The 22767-nt window shown below is 46.1% G+C and overlaps 1 protein-coding gene across 1 annotated transcript in view; it reads right to left on the bottom strand.

Moving 5' to 3' along the window:
* IRAG1 (inositol 1,4,5-triphosphate receptor associated 1) overlaps positions 1-22767 on the bottom strand; it is a 434599-nt gene that overhangs the window by 69082 nt on the left and 342750 nt on the right. The window contains exon 16 of the mRNA XM_086950734.1: positions 3778-3842. Within this exon, the coding sequence (XP_086806860.1) occupies positions 3778-3842 (65 nt within the window). The remainder of the gene's footprint in view (positions 1-3777; positions 3843-22767) is intronic.

Below are 22767 nucleotides of genomic sequence, written 5' to 3'. Positions count from 1 at the left end.
CACCTCCACCCGGAGCGGGGCCAGGAACAAGATAGCATAGTTGAAGCCCCTGTCTCTAAGTGTCTTCTTGATTTCCAGAAAGGATCTTCGTTGCCTCTGGACCAAGTCGGGAAAGAAGGTTATATCTGCATTTTCATATCGGAGTGGGAGCCCCGCTCTGGCATGCTGGAGTATACCATCACGATCTTGGAAGTTGAGAACTCTGGCGAGGATTGGACGAGGGGGGGGGCTGGCTCCCCAATTGGACGAGGGGGGCTCCGCATTTCGGACGACGCCCGGGTACTTTGTGAGCTCTCTCTATGACAAAGAACTTTCCTAGCCCCTTGGGTTGTAGGTGCTTAAGGATGAGGTCCTCCACGAATAGATCTGTTGCTTGGCCCTCAGATTTCTCTGGAACTCCAGTATGCACATGTTGTTATGCTTAAGATGTCCTTCATAGTCATCCAGCATAGTGTCTGCAAACTTTTGGAAAGTCTATAAGTCTCACGTTGGATTGCAGTTGTGAGGTGTCTTCTACTAGGCTCGCAGTTGTGAGTTCCACCTGCTTGACTCCTTCACTATTTTTGGTTAGGTCTGCCCATATTAGGTTCACTTCTATGGTTATGGAGTCCATCTTTTGTTCCAGCGAGGTTTTTACCCCTGCTATTGCCGCCATGACGTCTTTAAGGGTGGGTTCTGGGTTCATTCCTCCCTGTTCTCCAGTGTTTTTGTCCTTGGGTGAAGGATCCTGCCAGGACTCCTTGGGGAGCGTATAGCGGTATAGTTTATTCATTTGTACAGTTTTGGGGCATCTCCTGGATGACATTGTGCCGCTCGTAGACCGCCTTGGTCCCTCCGGTTGGCGGTAGTAGGCGGCAGGGCCAAGTTCCTTCACCATCTCTTTTCGCCGGTGATGGGAAAACACAATGGGTCCTGATCTCAACCTCCCTGGTATGGACCGGCCGGGCTGTTAGGGATAGACTGTGGGTGGACGAGGGTCTATTGTCTCTCTTGAAGCCCCACCGTGGTGTCAATGAGTTCTGCACCTTAGCTCCGCTATTTGTGCACTCCCCGGTTTGATACTATATAGGAGCCCCGGTTCGTGGGCTGTGAGGCGATTCCTGCCATGACATTGCACTGCATATGAGGAGGTTGCCCTCCTCCTCCCTCCAATATTCGTGTCTTCCCAGTCCCCCGGGTCTTTTGTAGGCCTGGGCTGCCACCCACAGCTCCACGTGCGGGCTCCATCGCCCTGTTCGGGGGAGGGAGGAATACCCCACCCCCATCTCTCAGCGCAGATGAGATGGCGGGGGGGTGACTGTGTATGTCTAGCTCTAGGCCTCCATTCGCTCCCACTTCCTCCCACTTGCTCTTGTTTGTGGCAGGCCCAATTCACGAACTCACTGCGTTACCGGTACACTTCCTCTCCACGGTGCTGTCCGGTGTCCGTTTGTTGGGTGCTCTTGCCCCTGCCTCGTGATTTCTCGGCTTAGACACCTCTTGTCTCCTGCATAAATCACTCACCACCGTGTATTTATCCCCAGAGGTGGAGCAGTGAGGCAGACCCAGGATCAGGGGAACGATCAGTCCGCCTGCATAAGCAGGCATGCCGCCTCCGGTGGCACTCGAGGTCCCGGCGCACGCTCCTGTTGCAGGCCGTAAACTACGGCAAACTCTATTCCGCTTTTGCTGGATCCAGGCCGGGGGCCTTCCGGTCACTTTATTTCCTCTCAGGGTATCGGATAATTGTATCGGATATGCGGGGAAGAGTTAGAGTTCCCAGAGCTTCTTTGGGCAGTGGCCATCACGCTACACTGCATAGCCACGCCCTCTTAATTGTTCTTTTAATCATACTAGAAGACAATGGTATTAACATAGAGAGTTCATAAGTTTCTGGAGTATGCCATATGGACTCAATTTCACATACAATTACAATAATTAAATGTATTACAGTTTATCATACAAAAATTCAATATCATTTATACATACAGAACAGTTTTAAAATAGAACATTTTTTTTCCCTATAGTACATTGAAAAAAGTTGTTTATTCAGACCTGACTTGAAAAATTCCTTTTTGTTCATCATTCAATGTCTGACCTATGAATTAATTACACATATATTGAGAACTTGTATACATTCCGTGAATTTTAGAATTTTTGGCTGTATTGGCACATTGCTCAATGCTATTCTTATAGTGTAATGAAGGGATTTTCTTTAAACTGTGTTTTGTATGTATAACTAATATTGAATATTGATATGATAAATTATAATAAATGTAAGTATCATTGTAATTTTATGTGAGATTGAGTCTATATGGCATGCTCCAGACTATTAGGAGGTATTATACTCGGTACTGCTGTTATCAATTTTCATATTTACACTCCGTAGCAGCAGGAGTGTTGTCTATTGCAGAACCTTTTTTTATTTTGACCATATTCTGTGGGGGATTGGGCAGGTGCATTGTTCCCACTGCTCGAGATGTGGTAGTTAAAATAAAGACTGCAGTATGTTTATCATCAAAAGCATTTTATGTTTGTCTTAAAGTACCACTGATGGGCTTCCACACTGCTCCATAAGTAAAGAAAATAGGCTGTGCTCCTTGATTCACAGTGTTAGTTCTTCTTTCTTGAAAACAAACCATCTCCCTGCTTTTTATGGCTAAGTTGCTTTTTTGTGGCTTTTCGATTTTGACACTTCCTATCATATTGTTTTACATATTTGTATAGTGAAAGAATATCCCTGGGCCGTCAGCGGGATAGAAAGGGAAAAATTAACAAAGCAATTGATAGAAAAAATCAAAGCCAGACATTTATACATATTAGCAGAGGGGAGAGTGGAATAGCAGTAAGATAGGTGTCAAGAGTAAACACGTTCCAAATTCTGAGAACAACAGATGATTAGGATCGTTTTGAGTAAATGGAAATCCCTTGATATTTGCAGTAGTAAATCCAGTGGAAATCCCTATATCAAATGACAGGAAATTCTACCTGGTAATTCACAATTAGATATAGCACTATTTCCACAAATCTTATGATTTTTAAGGCACCAAGGGGGTCATTTACACATTGGTGGGTGGCCCACCAGTGTGCCAGGTTAGACGGGGCCCTGGCCTCCATTCCCCTGAAGAGAACAATTTGACATATTATGAGATCCCTACGGGCCTCACTATCTTCTTTGCATCTCCCACTGCGGCAGAAGCATAGACAGCAGTGCTACTAGTATTCCGAGCTTGTGCCATTTTTATTGTTTCCCGTTCATATACTTTATTTTAGCATAAAAAACTCCCAAAGTGGGAGTTTGTTACACTAAAAAATACAACGCAAAGTCCCTGACTCACGGGGATTTTTCTCCTGAGCCTCGGTGCCATTGTAAGATTTTTCCTGCTCATGAAGATCCAGGCAAGGAAAATTATTGACGGTCAAATGTCTCTAGATAGGGGAACGTGCCGGTCACTGCGACCATGTGGCCCAGTCGCGGATGGCTTTTTAGATCTCAGGCTCTTCTGTCAGTGTACCATTCCTCCACCCCACTGTACCATTCAGTGGGGTAGAGGATTGTTTGGTAGATAGGAGCACAACTAATTTATAGCAGTGCTCTTATCCCCCCAAACTAAATGAGCCCCTTACCAATTTTTGATGATGAAATCACCTAACGTAAGACTCTTCATCATTGTAACTAATGTAATCTGCCACAGATATGATGTCCATCATTTAGCAATGCTGTCTCACTTTGGACAGATTCCTGTCAACAGGATTTTTTTTTATATTATATTGCAAAAGTGTATTTCTCCAACTTACTTTTCCATCAGTGGTGTTAACACGGGTGCTGGTGGCTGGCTGGTCCTTCCGTTCGGTGATTCAGACTATTCAATAAAATAGAGTCAAAAATATATTTTATTAAACTAAAGAATAGTATGATCATTTATAATATCTGACAAACAGCGACTCTTGGGATATGAATATTGACAAAAATGAAACGTTATTCTAAGGCCTTGTCAGATCACTTTATCTTGCATTTACCGTTTTGTTTATTGGTGCATATACCCTTTGTGCACCCTATGGGCCAGATGTAGGTATCCAAATACCAGTCGGTAATGGCCGAAACACAGATTTTCGGCCGTCAACGACCGGTATTTGGATACTGAGATGTAGGGCCACCTAAAATACAGATTCGGTAATTTTACCGAATCTGTAACTTTACAGATTCTGTAAAATTACCGAATCGGTAAAATTACTGAATCTGTATTTTTAGATGTAGGTAGCACTGTAATCAGTGCTACAGGGCTTTAAGAATTCGTTATTTACCACCAACTAGAAGTTGGTGGTAAATAATGAAAAGCCTTGATAAAGCATTGTGTTTGCTTTTCAAACGCTGCCATGTTGCAGACATACATGCCCTTAGGGCATGTATGTCTGCAACATGTGCACCCATATACGATTGAGGGGTGCAACAGGGTGTGAAAGTGACACCCTCCCACCCTTCAATGTTTCCCCCAATTACCGAATCGGTATTTACCGATTCAGTAATTGACATTCATTCCTATTGGCCTCCAGGCTCATAGGAATGAATGGCAATTACCGAATCGGTAAATACCGAATCGGTAATTACCGATTCTTACCGATTCGGTAATTTCAAAAGAGAAATTACCTACATCCCATTTACCTACTCCTAAATACCGAATCGGTATGATTCGGTATTTAAGAGTAGGTAAATCGAGATTACCTACATCTGGCCCTAATGGTCTTTTGTCCGAGGGTTGTATGATGCTGGTAGTTAGCCAATGAAAGCATCTGTTAATAGGGTGAATAGAATAAACACACTTACCCCCAGATGCATCAAGCGCTGATTCTGCGAATTCTAATTTGCGAAAAATACCGAATCGCAAATTAGAATTTGCAGAATGGGATGCATCAATAAAAGCGAACCAAAAAAGGGATTCGCAGTCGGCCGCAATTGCCGTTTGTGAATTTCACTAAATCGTACTAAAATTGCAGAATCGCCTGTTTCCCCATGTTGAAATTGCGATTTTGCAATTACTGAAATCGCAAATAGCGATCTTGCTAATTGCAAGATCGCTAAAACGGGAAGTCGCATTTCGAGCACAATGATGACATCACAACCAGGAAGTAGGCGGTTTCCTCACTCATTCTGAACACAGAGCTTGAGAGTGGAAGAAGCACAGCACAGAGCTCCATCAGACACACCCTGCAGCCCCACAACAGGACACACATCAAAAACCAGAATGTCCCAGGAAGCAGCAGGAAGCAGTGCATCTGGCAGAAAAAGAAAAATTAAATTTTCAGAACAGGAGCTGGAGTTCCACATCGAGGGTGTAAGCAGGGACGATGATAGGCTGTTTGAAAAGCAATCCCGGAAGGTGCCTGAAGCAGACAAGAGGCACATTTGGCAGCGCATCAGGGCCAAGGTAAACTCTGTTGGAGTGACCCAGCGCTCTATTGATGAGCTGAAGAAGAAGTGGTATGACCTCAGAGGCCTTGCCAAAGAGCGCATTGCAGAGAGGCTGGGGGAGCAACATGCCACGGGAGGAGTCGACTCCACAGTTGCGCCCAACACACCACTTGAAGACCTGGTGGAGGATACCTTCAACCCTGCAGCCTGTGTGGGGGTCAGCCAGCTGGACACCTCCCGACCCACCCAACAATCCCAAGGTAAGAGCCATGCAACTGAGACCCCGTCCCCTAATAATGCCTATGCCCCCAGAGCTAGCCATTTGATAACCCCAGTAATGCAGGCCATGCACATCAGAAACCCCATATTGCATTGTGGGACCTGTAGTGTGATAATAGTTCCCCGATAGCCACACACAGCCAGACCTGTCAAGTGAAATATGTCCCTAAAGCCAGTCAGGGAATGCAAGCCTACATGCATGTTGCAACATCCCATGTGCAAGATTCATATCATTAATCATGCACCCATTTACATCACAGGTGCTGCCGAACTACAGAGCACAGACAGCGAGGCACTCCAAATTGAGGAGAACACAGAAGACGACGAGGGAGAGAGCCATCCTGCCCCACGACCAGGACCCTCACACACACCTGCATAAGTACCACCACCTCCCCATGCGGACAGGGTCACCCCTGCAGCCACAGGAGGAGAGCAACCACCCCATGCGTCACACGTGGCAGTGGAACAGGCCACACCACCACCCAGGAGGCAGACACGGTGCACAGCCACTGTGCAGTCGCAGTCAAGCGGCCGGATGAGGCAGCAGGGCAACGTGGCATCATGAGCTGTCTGGGGGCAACATGCCCAAGATCCAGGGCTTCATATCGAACGCCGGATGCTAGCTGTCCACCAAAAGCAGGCACGGCACATGGAAGTCATGCAGCTGCAGCTTTACAAGACAGTGAGAAATGTGAGCCAGCTCACCAAAAGCGTGCAGGTGTTAACGGCTGCAGTGAGGGAGAACAGCCAAATCATGGTGTCACAGCAGGACATCAGCCGCCGCTGCCACCGCCAGCTGCTGACCCGGCTGTCAGCATATACCAGGTCAAACCACCTGATCGGTAATGCTTCGGCCTAACTCTCAAGCCGTTCCCTGGCAATGCACCTCCAGATGGTGCAATGCTGCCAGGATGTTGCTAGGTAGTTGGAACAGGTCACAACCGCTGTCCAAAATCAGCAGGTGTGTGGCCATGCCCATGCAAGGGGGGGGTTGATGATGCCAGTCAGGGCACATCCAGTCTAAGCAGCCTGTCCCTGCCGGTGGTACAAGAACGACGCCGCAGCACCAGGCCCAGTGCAGCATCACGCGGCAGGGCGCGTCCGGTTGGAGGCGCTAGTGATTGTTTGACCATTAGCAGCAGTGCCATGCTGAAGTACCAAGCAGCCCTGCTTCGCAATCATGGGGCTGTATGTCGTAATACAGTTTTCATGTTTGCTGAACAAAAAAAGTTAATGGAAGATCCTGTTAACATAATTATAAGAATTTATTTCAAACGCAAATCATGAGTGCAGTGTTGTATGAGGGGTATGGGTGCACTAGAAATAATTCAGTGTGATGTTGTTGCGGCGCCTGTGTCCCTCAGCAGGATTCTCCCCGCGTGCATGAAGCACATGTGCAGGTGGGCGGTTGTCCCCCTCCGACTTGAGGAAATAGAAATTTTACGTGGCCAGTGTGTCCCCTACATGCACCCCATGTATGTCCATATCACCATGCAATTCCCTTCTCATGCCTATAATAATAATGCCTCTGCATTTCCGTCCAATGTTAGCATGTCAGTTACCAAGCCCTCCATGAAAGAAACGCTAATTCTGCACTGAGGCCTATGTTGCCAATGCATTTACATGGTGCACGTTTTAAAAGTCGAGATGAACTCGTTTTTGTGGCTCAGCCGAGCCAGGACCCGAATTCAGGCTTCATGCCTCCTGAAACTCTGAAAGCTGCAGTTTAGCTATGTATCCCTGACCTCTCACATACTTCCTGCTCAGCCGAGAGGTGCCCAGCTCGGCCTGCCAAGACAGTATTTTTGCCTACAGTTATCTGCTCTGCTCCACAGAAACACATTCCTGCTTAATAAAAAAGGTAAACATATTCCGCCTGCAGAAGATAGGGCCTAGCCTTTCTGTCTCCATTCAAGTGATTTACAGAACCCGCATCCATAGAAGGCCCATGGCCCCCACGCAGTGCACGAAGAAATATATACACACACTAGCATTTAGGGATGAGCAGCCTTTGCTCGAGTGACCTTTATGTCAGATAATACATCCTCCAAACTCAAGATATCAGATAATACCAGAAGTGCAGGTCGTCCTGACATCTAAGACTCCTCTACTAGCACAAAAGTCAGCTCCCCCCAGCTTCCCCCAGTTACACGTCAATTCCACGTCATGACCACGTTTGCGCACACAAGTAAAGTAAAGGTTCCTGCTGACCATGCAGACCCCCTCCATGTATCCACCCACCTATGACACATCTATGACTCATCAAGTGAACACCCACGTGTACGCCTTCTTACACGCCCTTTTTCTCGCCCATGTGCTCTTATCTCTCTCTTTCACTTGCTCCGCCTGGAGCGCTCCGCCTTCTCTATGCAAGTTAATGTATGTTTTAACTATAAATAATGAACTCTGTGAATAAAGTTTAGATGACGATCCTTCCTGATCCCTAGTGGTGATGGAACCCAATTCTCCCTTAACTCGAGTTACTGAATTAAAGCCCTTCTGAATCGGACACCACGGACTCTGCCTCTCATTATATGCATGATCCTTGTTAATGTATAGAAATTCCGACAGGGTAATTCTTTTATTTACCACACAATCTGGCGCCCGAACAGGGACTAGTCCCCTTCCCCACGCGCCGGAGATGTAGGTCCAGCCCCCTGCCCCCTTCTACAGCCGTGACGGACTTCAAGTGTACACGACAGCGGGACTTCCTGCCTACTCCCTCAGGCCCACGGAGGAGACGGAGACTGCGACCAGGCATCCACACGAGGCGGTGAGGATTGCGGACCATCCCAACCAGAGCCCAAGCTGAGAGAGCAAGGTCCGAGGTATCCCGAGGCCCACCTGTTCCGAGGCGCATGCGCAGCAGCAGTAGCAGCAGCAGTATCGAGTTTCCGAGGCCTTCAAGTTCTGCCTCCCGGTGAGTACCGTTATTGGGAACGCATAGAGACGGGTTCATTTATTTGAGCCCGGTAAAGACGTGTCTGGGTACACAGACACGGTAGAGACGTGTCTCTTTTCGAGACCGGTATGGTTGTACTGTTTCGCAGTACATAAAGTAAACAGTTTTTCAGGTTTATGTTTTTTCATGTACTAGTTAGGATGTATATGTTTTTAATGTATTAGTGTTGTAGTGTGAATGGTTGTTTTCAGTCTATTCTTGTGTATATTGTGTTTTCGTTAAGTTAGTTCCAACATGCCACTGTTTTCGAAATTACGTCAGATAGGGACCAGGAAAGGGATACTCGAAGAGTCAGTTCCCGTCCCGCCTAGAGACACACCTGGTCATTTTATGTACCAGAAACATGGGCTAGATGCCATACTGTTTTTAGACTTATGGGTAGATTACACGAAGGATCTAGAAGAGAAGTATAGATGGCCTGCCTCAGGAACATGGGATGCTGAATGCATCATGAAAGTAGAGGAAGCGCTATGGAAAAAGAAAGCTAGACAGTCCCAGAAAGATGCCATTGAGTTATGGCGTAAAGAAGCGCATAGGAGAGCAGAGAAAGAATTCCACAAAGCAGAGAGAAGTAAAGAGGCAGCAGAAAAAGCCAGAGAAAAAGAACTAAAGGAAGAGGGGGAACGGGTCAAGGCAGAACAAGCAGATAGAGAAAGAAATGCCCTTATCAAGGGTATGTATCCCGTCCTCGCTGAAGGACTAGCTAAAGTGACCCCCTCAGAAGTACCTAGTAATTTGCCGCCACCACTAATACCGACTAAGTTACGTAGACATGAACAGGCAGAAGCTGAGGCTTTTATTTCCTCCTATTTAGAGGAGCCCGCTCCGGATTATGTAAACGCAGGATTCCCTCCTCCTGTTCCTTCTGTCAACAATCCTTTTTTTCCTCCGCCCCCAACACAGGATCTGCTTACACAACTGCAGTCTCCAGTGACCGTGAAAGATGACTTAGGCCAAGGGGCAGTGGGAGGGGGGCCCACAAACACGCCACAAACACCGCCAACAAACCGAACATTGCAAGGGTTAGGACTACAACGAACGCCACAAATGACAGCATCACCCTATAAGCATAATGTAACGATTTCACATTGTATATACGATCCAGTACCCGGTGTAGGTGCAATGCTCGTGTTCTCACTACGACTGAGACGCGCTGTAGAGTATCTGATCACATTACCAGGCATGAAGGAACATCTAGACAAAATATACAATTTCATTAGAACGGGGGAGGGACCCGAGAGTATACAAGAGGCCATGGAACAAAGAAAGGTGGAGGTACAACGCACAATTTTACGTTTTTTGATTAACTGTCTGATCAGGGAACAAGACCAGCCAGACAAAGGAGTAACTAAAGGTATGACTGATTGGAGTGACAACATAGCTGCCGGTAAACATGATACAGTGGGAAAGACAGAATGCATGTACAGGAAAATACGAAAAGAGATTCTAAACTTACACAGGAAAGAGTCTGACGAGAAAGAGGATTCAGCATCAGACGATGCTGAGCACGAAACAGAGGAAGTGTATAAAATGAATTACGTAGGTAAAGCACGGCAGTTTGACAGGCCCAAGTGCCTCGACTACCGCAAACAGGGACCTCCTATCAAAGAAAGGTATTCTCTCGAACATCTATTCCAAGCTACTGAGAACGCACTGAAAAGACGAGTAGAGTGCGATAGACCCCACACTGTACACGAACAAGAATTAGCCCGGTCAGCCATTTAATGGGTGTCTAATTCTAATATATATAATGGTGACGTAGTGGCTCAGACCTTTTGAGTCTTCCTCCGAACGAACAGCGGTTGGCTGGTATTTACATGGTTCAACATTTGATAACGTTGTACGAGAGTCAATATTCTGATCCCGGTCCCTTGTATAAATTACTGGACGATATACTTCTAGAGAGATGGATAGGCCTAGGTACCAAATTAATTAATGTCATTCTGGACCAACGACATAAGTACTTGACTTTTCTGACCACGTGCATGATTCCTTCCCCACAGCACGACAGAAAGGGCTTCCACATAGACAGACAGAACCCCCTACGAGAGGTACATCCCGTCAAAAATGCAAACAATGAGCTTCAACGAGTATATGTTTACACACCCTTGACGAAAATAGAAATACTGGAAATGAAAAAGATGCTGCCCTGCCATGATAAAGACCCGGGGGGGTTCCACAGTGAATTAAAAGACATTCTCCGCATAGGGGATTACACATACGCTGACATCATTAAATTATTGAAAGTACTGTTACCAGCCGGCATCTACGAAAAGCTTAAAGAGAAAGACTGGGAGGTGGGAGAGAAAAAGATAAATTGGACAGAATTGAAAACAGAGGATAAAGGCCGAGACCCTGGTGTTGGTCTTGGGGACAAAGCTAAAGAACTGCCTGAACTCTTGATACAGGTCCTGCCAAGATTATTAGTTACTAAAAAGGAAGATTGGGATGCTATTTCAGCCTGTAAACAGAAACAAGACGAAGACACCAGTGATTTTTATTCTAGATTCGAGAAATGTTTTACTATTAATAGTGGCCTTAAGCCAAGTAGTGAATCGTATCCACATCTTTTTGTGAGCAAACTAGTAGAGAATTCCTTACCCCCGATCAAGAATAGAGTACTGAAGGTTGAGAGTACCTGGCAAGCAAATAGCCCTTCCCAAATGTTACAAATGTTACAATACCACCAGAACAGAATTAGAGAGGAACAGGAACATGAAAAGAGACGCATGAAAGATACGAAAATGAAAGTGCTAGTTGCACAATCAGTACCAGCTAATGGGAATAAAAAGGGCACGGCACCTGTTAAAGGGAACTGTAATTATTGCAAGGAACCAGGTCACTATGTAAACGAATGTGCTGTCCTGAAACACAATATAGCTACAGGCAAGACAAAAGAAAGACCGCATCCTCCCAGACAGAATAGCACCCCACAGAACACGCAACAGACAGTAGCGAATTTTCCACCCCCACCAGCAGCTGCCACACAACAAGTCACGCAACAAATGTACCAGTACGCACAGTCAGACTATCCAGAATTCCAACAGTTCTCATGAAACAGCCTAGAGAGGGAGGTTGGCTTGCCCCTTATTGAAGTTCCTGTAGATCAAGAAGGTCCCTATGTACATAGTCGTGTATTGGGAAAAGACAGAACATTTTTGATTGACACAGGGGCGAGCAGAACTACCATCAGTCATGACGAGGTTCCAGGGGCACCCCTCTCAGGCTCACAGAATATTTCCCTGGGATTTTCAGGAAAGCCTATTGTTAACGAAGTGTCAAAGCCAGTTTCCCTAGGAGTCTGTCCATTGTCCCGTACCACAGACTTGTTACTTACTAAGTCATGTCCAGAAAATTTGCTTGGTATAAAGACATTGAAAGAACTAGGAGCAGTTATTTGCTGTTCTCCGGAAGGAGTGCGATTGTTTTTACGTGATTTTAAACGACATTATGTGTTGAAAGATTTTGATCCCAGACTCCAGAATGTACCACAGCATTTATGGGCACAAGGTCCGACTGACGTAGGTTACATGCACATTACGCCACACCGTGTCACTCTCAAACCAGGAGTAGTACTGCCACGAATCTTACAATACAAGTTACCACCTGGTGCCGTAGTAGCATTACTGAAAATTGTTGACGAACTCATTGCACATGGAGTGGTAGTAGAAACTGACTCGAATGTATGTAATTCATCTGTTATCCCTATTCTTAAACGAACAGACCCTAATGCACCACCAGTCTACAGACTAGTGATTGACCTTCGAGAACTGAACAAATGCATAATTCCCCAATACCCAGTGGTTCCAGACATTTCTTCATTACTGACTGCAATTGATTCCGAAGCGACGTTCTTCACTGTAATTGATCTAAAGAACGCCTTCTTCAGTGTCCCAATCCACCCAGAGAGCCAATATCTCTTCGGATTCTGTTTAAATGGACGCAGCTTTAAATTTACGAGAGCTCCTCAAGGATTCACAGAAAGTCCTAGTATTTACAGCCAAGCATTGAAAAGACAACTAGACAGTATTCACATGCCTGCCAACACCGCACTGCTCCAATATGTGGACGATATTCTGATCACAGCACGAACAGAACTAGACTGCGAACATGCATCACTGACAGTCTTATACTTTCTGGTAGACAAGGGGCACAAAGTGTCCCCTTCGAAGTTGCAATTCTGTGCACAGCAAGTGGTGTACCTTGGACACTTGCTGTCCAAGAGGGGTAGACAGCTGACACAAGACCGTATTCAGTTAATTGCAAACCTTTCACAGCCCAAGACACAAAAGGAAGTACGGGCTTTCATTGGCCTCACTTCTTACTGCAGACAATGGATTCCCCAGTATGCATATCTAGCCAAACCACTCATACAGCTAACAACACAGGAGGCAGCGTCTTCGACTGTCCTCCCTTGGACACAGGAACATACACTTGCATTTGAAGAATTGAAAAAAGCTCTATGTCAAGCACCAGTTTTAGCGACTCCTTGTTACAGCAAGCCTTTTACGCTTTTTGTCACTGAACGAGATGGAACAGCATTGTCTGTCCTTACACAAGATCAAGCAGGAAAACACAAGCCTTGTGCTTATTTTTCTAGTACATTGGATCCAGTGGCCCAGGCTTTGCCTGCGTGCCTGAAATCAGTTGCAGCAACAGCCCTAGCAATAAGACAGAGTGATTCCATAGTGTTAGGACACCCCCTGACAGTACACGTTCCACATTCCGTGGAAGTTCTCTTGAACAGGACACAGACACAACATCTGACCGTAGCGAGATTGACAGGATATGAACTGACATTATTTCAGCCACACATAGAGATCAGACGATGCAACATTCTGAACCCTGCTACACTCTTGCCCTCAAGCACAGTGGACACTGCACCACATGACTGTGTGGAAGTAATTAATACAGTGATGAAACCAAGACAAGACTTGACAGACATTGCATTGCCAGACCCTGACCTGACACTATATGTGGATGGTTCATGCATGAGAACAAGCACAGAAGAGTTAGTGGCCGCGTATGCCGTGACCACTGATACTAAAGTCATAGAGACACAACGAATAGACACATTGTCAGCACAAGCAGCAGAGCTCATCGCTCTGACACAAGCCTGCATACGAGCCAAGGACTTGAAAGTAAACATATATACAGATTCACAGTACGCTTTCGGGGTCGTTCATGACTTCGGAGTGTTATGGCAGGAGAGAGGTTTCTTGACCTCTCATGGGGCCAAAATTCAGCATGGTCCCCTTATTCAGGCTCTGCTAGAAGCAATACACTTGCCTACAGCCATAGCCATCATGAAATGCAAAGCACATACGAAAGCCACTGACACCATTTCCCAGGGTAACGACCTGGCAGATCGAACAGCAAAACTTACAGACTCCAACAGACATGACAAAGACATAAGTACCATCACTGACAAACAGCATGACAGTCAGGGATCCCTCACAAGATGTACACGACATACAGACACATGCCACTCCAGACGAAATAAAGAAATGGACTGAACAAGGAGGGGTCCAGACTGACCAGGGTTGGATGACAAAAGGCAAAGCTACATGGTTTCTCCCTGACTCTATGGTACAAGTCATCATAAACACAGCACATAGTCCAGCACACTTAGGAGAAAAGGCAATGCTAGACAGTTTACAGAATATTTGGTTCAACAAGCACCTGCGTTCAGCAGCAAAACAGAAAGTACGTACCTGCATGATCTGTTGCCAGTTCAATCCAGGCAAAGGCATTCCAGTGGAACAAGGTGGATTTCATCCCCCTGACCACCCTTTTGAAGTCCTTCAGATGGATTATATCCAGATGGACAGATGTAGAGGATACAAATATGTCCTAGTAGTTGTATGTGCACTATCTAGATGGACAGAAGCGTACCCAGTCCCAGATTACACTGCTGTGACCACGGCCAGGCAACTGGTTCGAGAGTTCTTTCCGCGGTACGGATTGCCCCGTGTCGTGAACTCAGATAACGGTCAGCCATTCTCCTCTGAATTAATGAAACCAGTATCTCTTCTATTAGGGTACCAGTGGAAGTTCCATTGTGTACGACACCCAGAGGCAGCCGGACTTGTAGAGCGGCATAACCAAACACTTAAGACAAAATTTGCGAAAGTCTGTGCAGAAAAAGGCGTGGATTGGATGGTAGCCTTGCCGGTTGCCCTCTTTTACATGCGTATGGTAGCTCATTCCAGAACCGGACTGTCCCCTTACGAGGTGGTTTTTGGTAGACCACCGAATATGTGGGGTACGCCTATGCCAAAGAAAATTACCGATGTTGACAGTAATATGCTGACAGATTACCTGGCTTCCTTGATGTCTGTACTCCTCTCTTGTCGTTCACAGGTTGCAGCCGCCTTCCCCGACAACACCCAAGTTAAAGAACACACCATCGTTTCTGGAGACGTAGTTCTGGTCCGGAATTTTGATCGTTCAAGCCCTCTCGAGCCCCGCTGGCGAACACCGAAGTTAGTACTGCTTACCACGAGGACTGCCGTCAAGGTCGAGGGACGTAAGGGCTGGATCCATACCCAACACATCAAGAAATTCCATGGAAATACCGGAACTGTGATCGAAACTAAAGACTGCCCCGAAACCAGTGACTCAAAGCCCCCTTTGCTAGAAAAGACTCCTCAACAGGAGTACAGGTCTAAATTACGGTCTAGTAAGTCAGACAGCGTTTAATTGTTTAAGTCCACCCTGTGGTGAATCGGTTAGACAGGTTCCTGACATGTATAAGATCGTAGACCAGAATAGTAGACAGAGAGATAAGAAAGAGAAATACTGCAAGACCTTACGCAGCAGATGTATAGTAACTCTGATTATTATGTTTCTTCTAAGTATATCGATTATATGTATCAGCTTGACGCTACATTTTTTCTTTCCTCCTATTGCTTCACATATACATTCTTCCTTCAATGACACTATAGAGCACACATTCAGTGATCTGCCACCCCATGAACTGTCATATCGACTAGCACTGTGCAACAATACTTTTATTCAAATGTTGCACCATTCTCATCAGACCAGCAATGTAACAAATTGCTGGGTATGTGGCCGACTCCCACCTTATCAGAAACTAAGGGAGTTCTGCACCTCTTTCCTTTCCCGTTCTCGCACAATGGTTCGTGCCGAGCATGGTTTGCTTTAATGTCATCACAAGACAGAAAGTTCACAAATTCCCAGAGTGATTGGATTTGGGGAGATTTAAATAAAGTAATGAATAAGGCATGTTTTCCAGACGAAGATGGTCTTCCCCAGAGAAAAGGGACCGATCTAGAGAATGAAGTATACGAACAAGGAAATGCTTCCCTTAACTTTATGATTCTGAATGTCCAGTCCGAGAAAAATACAGGTCCACCGTTTATAACAGTCTTACCAGTAAAAGGTGAATTATGCGTTAGAAAGAAAGGATCAGTGCATCTAGGACACAGTGATTGTAATACTGTAGTCGAGTTCAATGATAAAGGAAAGTCTACTTTCAAAGCTTCCCGCCATTCCTATTTCATTTGCGGTCGGACAGCCTATGCACGTCCGCCCTTAGACTGGGGTGGGACGTATTATATAGCGTTCCTACTGCCACCCGTCTTTCTAGCCCCATCCCATAATCATCGAGATTCCCGACTAGTACATGTTAGACACAAGAGGGAGACTGATTCCCCAGTTGTTGATCAGACTGAGACAGCTTTGGAGCAATATACAGATTTCAATAAAGGATTCTTTTTCTTCATAGGTCCCGTCCAAAACAGTAAACTCATACGCAGGTTAACAAGAACTTTGGAAGCAGTAGTGAATGAGACTACTTCTGCTCTAGCTAACTTGACCGAGGAGCAGTCTGCTATGAGACTTGTTGTTCTTCAGAATCGCCTTGTTCTTGACGGCATCCTGGCAGATAGGGGCGGGGCTTGTAGAGTGATCGGCTCCGGTTGTTGCGTGTTTATTCCTAATAACGTGCCATCCGTGTATGCAGCAATAACAAGACTCCATAAGATAGCTCACGAGATACACCAAAACCCAGGCACATGGACTTGGTCCGGTTGGCTCTGGAGTGTAATATCAGCATGGGGATGGAAAGTGTTGTCATTCCTAGGGATGATACTGCTTATTATATTCAGTTGCTGTCTCTGTCTGCAATGTGGCCCGGCGATTTGCGGCTTGTGTGCCACTGCCTGTATTCCCCATCCACGTATACAAAAGAAAAAAGACGAGCAAATGATGCTGTATGATCAGATATATGGTATCATGAATATCGATGTGTCCTGAAGGGCACAGTAGGGGACAAGGAGGGAATGAGGAAATAGAAATTTTACGTGGCCAGTGTGTCCCCTACATGCACCCCATGTGTGTCCATATCACCATGCAATTCCCTTCTCATGCCTATAATAATAATGCCTCTGCATTTCCGTCCAATGTTAGCATGTCAGTTACCAAGCCCTCCATGAAAGAAACGCTAATTCTGCACTGAGGCCTATGTTGCCAATGCATTTACATGGTGCACGTTTTAAAAGTCGAGATGAACTCGTTTTTGTGGCTCAGCCAAGCCAGGACCCGAATTCAGGCTTCATGCCTCCTGACACTCTGAAAGCTGCAGTTTAGCTATGTATCCCTGACCTCTCACATACTTCCTGCTCAGCCGAGAGGTGTCCAGCTCGGCCTGCCAAGACAGTATTTTTGCCTACAGTTATCTGCTCTGCTCCACAGAAACACATTCCTGCTTAATAAAAAGGGTAAACATATTCCGCCTGCAGAAGATAGGGCCTAGCCTTTCTGTCTCCATTCAAGTGATTTACAGAACCCGCATCCATAGAAGGCCCATGGCCCCCACGCAGTGCACGAAGAAATATATACACACACTAGCATTTAGTGATGAGCAGCCTTTGCTCGAGTGACCTTTATGTCAGATAATACATCCTCCAAACTCAAGATATCGGATAATACCAGAAGTGCAGGTCGTCCTGACATCTAAGACTCCTCTACTAGCACGAAAGTCAGCTCCCCCCAGCTTCCCCCAGTTACACGTCAATTCCACGTCATGACCAAGTTTGCGCACACAAGTAGGGTAAAGGTTCCTGCTGACCATGCAGACCCCCTCCATGTATCCACCCACCTATGACACATCTATGACTCATCAAGTGAACACCCACGTGTACGCCTTCTTACATGCCCTTTTTCTCGCACATGTGCTCTTATCTCTCTCTTTCACTTACTTCGCCTGGAGCGCTCCGCCTTCTCTATGCAAGTTAATGTATGTTTTAACTATAAATAATGAACTCTGTGAATAAAGTTTAGATGACGATCCTTCCTGATCCCTAGTGGTGATGGAACCCGATTCTCCCTTAACTCGAGTTACTGAATTAAAGCCCTTCTGAATCGGACACCACAGACTCTGCCTCTCATTATATGCATGATCCTTGTTAATGTATAGAAATTCCGACAGGGTAATTCTTTAATTTACCACAGACTCACTGCCAGAGATCTCCAGAGGTATCCTCCGCTTGATAGCAATATTGTGCAGTATGGCACACACGGCCACGATGCGGCAGCAGACCTCAGGCTGGTATTTGAGGGCCCAACCAGTCTTATGTAGGATGCCGAATCGGCTTTTTACCATCCCAAATGTCCGTTCAATGACATTCCTGGTGCGAATGTGCGCAGCATTTTAACGCCGTTCCTGTGGTGAGGCAGGGTTGAGGTATGGGGTGAGGAGGTACTCACAGAGGCCATAGGCGCTGTCACCTAAAGGAAAGGAGCAGAGGGTCAGTGCTTGTCATGCGCAGCTACATGGGCTTGACGTACTGTATGTGGGCATGTGTACTTACCTAGGAGGTGTCCTTCGCCAAAGTCACCCCTGGCCAAGAGGGTGTGCATGCCGCTGTGCCTGAATATGAAGGAATCATGCGTGCTCCCCGGGTATTGTGCCACTATGTCGGTGATGATTGTCTTTGCATTGCAGACCATCTGGATGTTGAGTGAGTGGACTTGCGGTTCCGGTACATGTATTCTGTCTCAGCGGGTGGGCAGATGTGGATGTGGGTACAGTCAATGCATACAATTACATGGGGGAATTGCACAATGTTGTAGAATTGTAGCTTTGTTTGATTTAAGTCCTGTTGGGTGGTTGGGAAGGTTATGTAATGGTGTATCCGGGTCAGCATCTCGTCCAGGAAACTCCTTAGGCAGCGGGACAGTGTGCTCTGGGAGATCCCCCCTGCAACTGCAACTATCCCCTGGAAGCTTCTGGATGCCAGGAGGTGCAGGCAGCACAGGACCTGGACATGGGTGGGCACGGCATTGGTCATCCTTGTTGGGTGCTGCATCAGGTGGTCAAGGTCTCGGATGAGCTTGGTTATCATTGCCCCATTCAGCCTTTATTTTGAGTAGATCTCCTCTTCAGTGTGGCCCAGGAGTGTGATCCGCAGCCGGAAGATGCGCTCCTGGATCCTGCGTCGGTTCCGGGCTGCAGCCTGGAGTCTTCACCGCCTTACCACAATGTAGAGTCCTGGCATTGGGAATGTCCTTATGCTCCTACTGTGTCTCCTTAAGTGTGTTTGTTTTGTTCCGCACCTGTATCTTGTTAGGAATTTTTTTTCTTTTTTTTTCAAATTGAACTTTATGATTACAACCTGGTTTGAGTTCTCCTTAAATAGCGCCTTGCTATTTGCGATGTTGTTTTTTTTCACAAATTGCGATTATTAATGAATTTGGTTTGCGATTATTTTGTGAATTCGCAGAATCAGTGGAACTTCGCTATTACAGAATCGCAAAGTGGGTTCCACCTTGATTCTGCGATTTTAATTGCGAACTTGCAAAATATATTTTGTAAATTTGCAATTTGGTTGTTTTTCCTATCATGAATTGCTGTTACTGAAATTGCGATCGCAATAGTTGTTTCGCAACTATTGCGATCGCAATTTGTGTTGATGAATCTATGCCTTAATGTCTATAAATGTTTCAAAACCTATGATTTTGGAAAGTAGATAGGCCTCCCTAGATACACTCGGTTTACCTTGTTTGAGTTAAGAACTATCCTCTTTTAGAGGACTTCAAAAATGAGTTTTTCATATAAAATCACAATTGACAAAAGAAGCTGTACCTAAGAGACACCAGAGTGTAATCTGCAGCAATAGCGAAATACCAATTTCGAACAATTTAAGAGGTCTAATATTTGAGTTATAATTCATAAATCCTGTGCAAAGTCCTAGATGAAATTCAAGGAATGGCCATTTAACTTGTCTAAACCTTGCACAAAAGAAGGTCAAACAATCTGGTGAATAAAATCCTCTCAGCACATCCACCAAACCCTGCCCGAAAGGGTGACAGTTTTCTGTGAGTTATTCTCCCTACATCCAGGAATCTTCCAGATTACTGATATTTGGTGAAATAACTAAATTGCATAGCCTCGTGCAATGGGGTTTTCTCATCAATGGTAATAGTATATTGATAGTATTGGCATGCAACCCTCACGGGCAGGTGGAGCTAAAAGATATAGGGGCAGATTTACAAGCCCCTTGCCCCGCTTTTATGCCGCAGTTGCGTCACTTTTGTGACGCAGCGGCGGCGCAAAAGATGCAACCATGGTGCGGGGTATTTACAACGTGATGCATCTCCCAGATGCGTCACGTTGTAAAGCCCTGCGCCAGAAGAGGCGTACCATCGCAGGGGGAGGCGTTCCTGCGCAGGAACGCCTCCCAAAAGTGGCTGAGTGAAAACTACAAGATTTCACTCAGTCACTTTTGGGCCCATGCTGCTTCAAAACCCTGCGCCTGCTTGAAGCAGGCGTAAGGATTGATGCAGCATTGTACACATAGGGCCCCCCTGATCATTGCTGGAGCTGCGTCGCGCATGCGACGCAACTCCAGCAATGCGCCGCTTTCACGGCACAGATGCGTGACACATCCGTGCCGCTTTTTCCCCATGGTGCGCCGCATTGTAAGTGCTTACAAGGGAATTCTTTTTGAAAATTATTCATAAGTTGTTATCGCTTTGTTGAATTTGCAAGTTTCCATTTAGAAGAAAACAGGTTTTAATTGAATTAAGTTAGTCCTAAGTTTTTCAGTCAAGATTGATCAACCTCCTGTTTCTGAATAATTTTCAAAAAGAATTCCCTTGTAAGCAATTTTTCTTATATCATACATCAGTCCAAGCTCACAAGGGTTTATTGGGTCACCCACCTTCAATATAACTGCATTGTAAATGGGCGCATCATGGGTGGCGGAGCTGCAGCGCACAATTACTGGCGCATCCTTGCCGATATGCAGGGATGCGCCAGTAATTGTAAATCTGCCCCGTACAATATATATATATATATATAAGACGTTTTGAATCAACACTAACCAATTTTTCTAAATAAGTGTCTTATGAACCTATTACGTTGTTTGAAGATATGCTACTTGATACAAGCCTACGATTTGTGAAGTTACCAATCTGGTTGAGTCACTGTCACTGGCAAGGCCTATAACATTGCTACCTGGGCTGGTATTACAGTAAGGGCGCACTTTCCCAGTTAACGCCACAGCGCACCTTAAAAAAGGTGGGCCGGGCACACACAGGTAAAGTGCGCCCTATTATGGTGAATAGCCTGCCCTATATTTCACAGTGCAGGAAGCACCCACCAGCACTTTCAAAAGGGATTACGGATTCCCATTCAGGTGGGTGCAGCAAGTGACTGTTCCCACCTGCACAGGTATATGGTGTGGGTGCAGAGGCAAAGTGATTCCCTCATTTGCATGGTGCAACGTCCCAGGCAAATGAGGGAACACCCCCTTGAGATAGCACGGGTGCTACATATGCGCCTGCACTATCAGTGTTACTTTGTACTCACAATCACCCAGGTGACTTGCTATCATTCTGTTCACCATCTATAATGCCTCAAGGAGCAGCCACTTTTAGTAACCCATGCTACAATACAGTATGACTAATTTGACCGAACATAGTACTGATTCTATTGCAATAGCATTGACAGGTAAATGAGTGTCATAAAGTAAATTAAAAATAATCTAAGTATGATTTAAACTCCTCAGAGCGAATGGGAAAGACACGTCCAACCTGAACAATACAGAGTCGTATTTCTAAAGGTAGCAATTTACACTTTTGACTAGGATGGCTTGCCTGTCAAGATGACACCGTTGTTTTTGCTATGCTGGTTGTGGGGAGGACTTCCACTCCCAGCATTCCTGCATCCAAGTGCCATCAGAGTCACTTATGCCCATGCCCGGAGGCGCAGAAAAGGAGACGTTGATTCCTGCAGTGCGGGACGCGCGTGGGTCAACGGCAGGCCCGTCCAGGCCAGGTGGAGTCCGGTGGAGGCTGGGCTGGGTCCAACCTCTAAATCCTGGACCCCAGGGGCCTTTGAGACTTGAGGTACAGCGACATTACTATTTTTCATCAATAGTCTAAGGCATACATGCCAACATTTCAGAATAGCAAAGTGGGAGATTTAAAAATAAAATCGGGATAATGGGGCCTTGAATCGGGTTACTGACATGTATGGGCTTTGGAAGTGTGCTGCTGCAGGATCGGATATTTGAAGCGCAAATGCACGTTTTTTTCTTACCTTTCAGAAGTATGGAGTGCAATGGCAGGCAGAGAGAGGGTGATGCAAGGGTTGCGCACTGACCTAGCCGGAGGCTGGCATTGCATGCACCCCCCCCCTGTGTGGCAGCCCGGGCTGAAACAACTTCCTGGGCACACACACAACCGTCCCTCTCCCCTCTCCCCCCCCCCCGCAGTACTTCACAGGTCTTTAAAAGACAATTCTCTTGTTCATTACGCTTTGTTGGTTTTTCACCCCTTCTAGAGCTCCTGCACGTTACACAATAAATACCAAGCCCTGTCAGCTGAAACCAATCGGGTTTTTGCTTGCAGGAATCGGGAGGCGGGAGACTAGCCTTGAAATCGGTAGTCTCACGCCTGAATCGGGAGGGTTGGCATGTCTGGTCTAAGGGATATTCCTCATAGCTATGAGCAAACGTAAGGGCCTCAGTGATCATCCATGGTATGGAGTAGTAGGAACACTTGACGCTTTCCTAATGAGGGCTGAGTCAGTTCTCACTCACGAATGTGAATTAAAGGAGCGGCGGCTGTGCCTGGAGCCCCTGATCTTGCAGAAACGCTCCTCCCT

This window comes from Lissotriton vulgaris, unplaced genomic scaffold (assembly GCF_964263255.1).
Source record: "Lissotriton vulgaris unplaced genomic scaffold, aLisVul1.2 SCAFFOLD_998, whole genome shotgun sequence".
Lineage (NCBI taxonomy): Eukaryota > Metazoa > Chordata > Amphibia > Caudata > Salamandridae > Lissotriton > Lissotriton vulgaris.
This window is presented reverse-complemented; position numbering and strand designations above follow the sequence as displayed.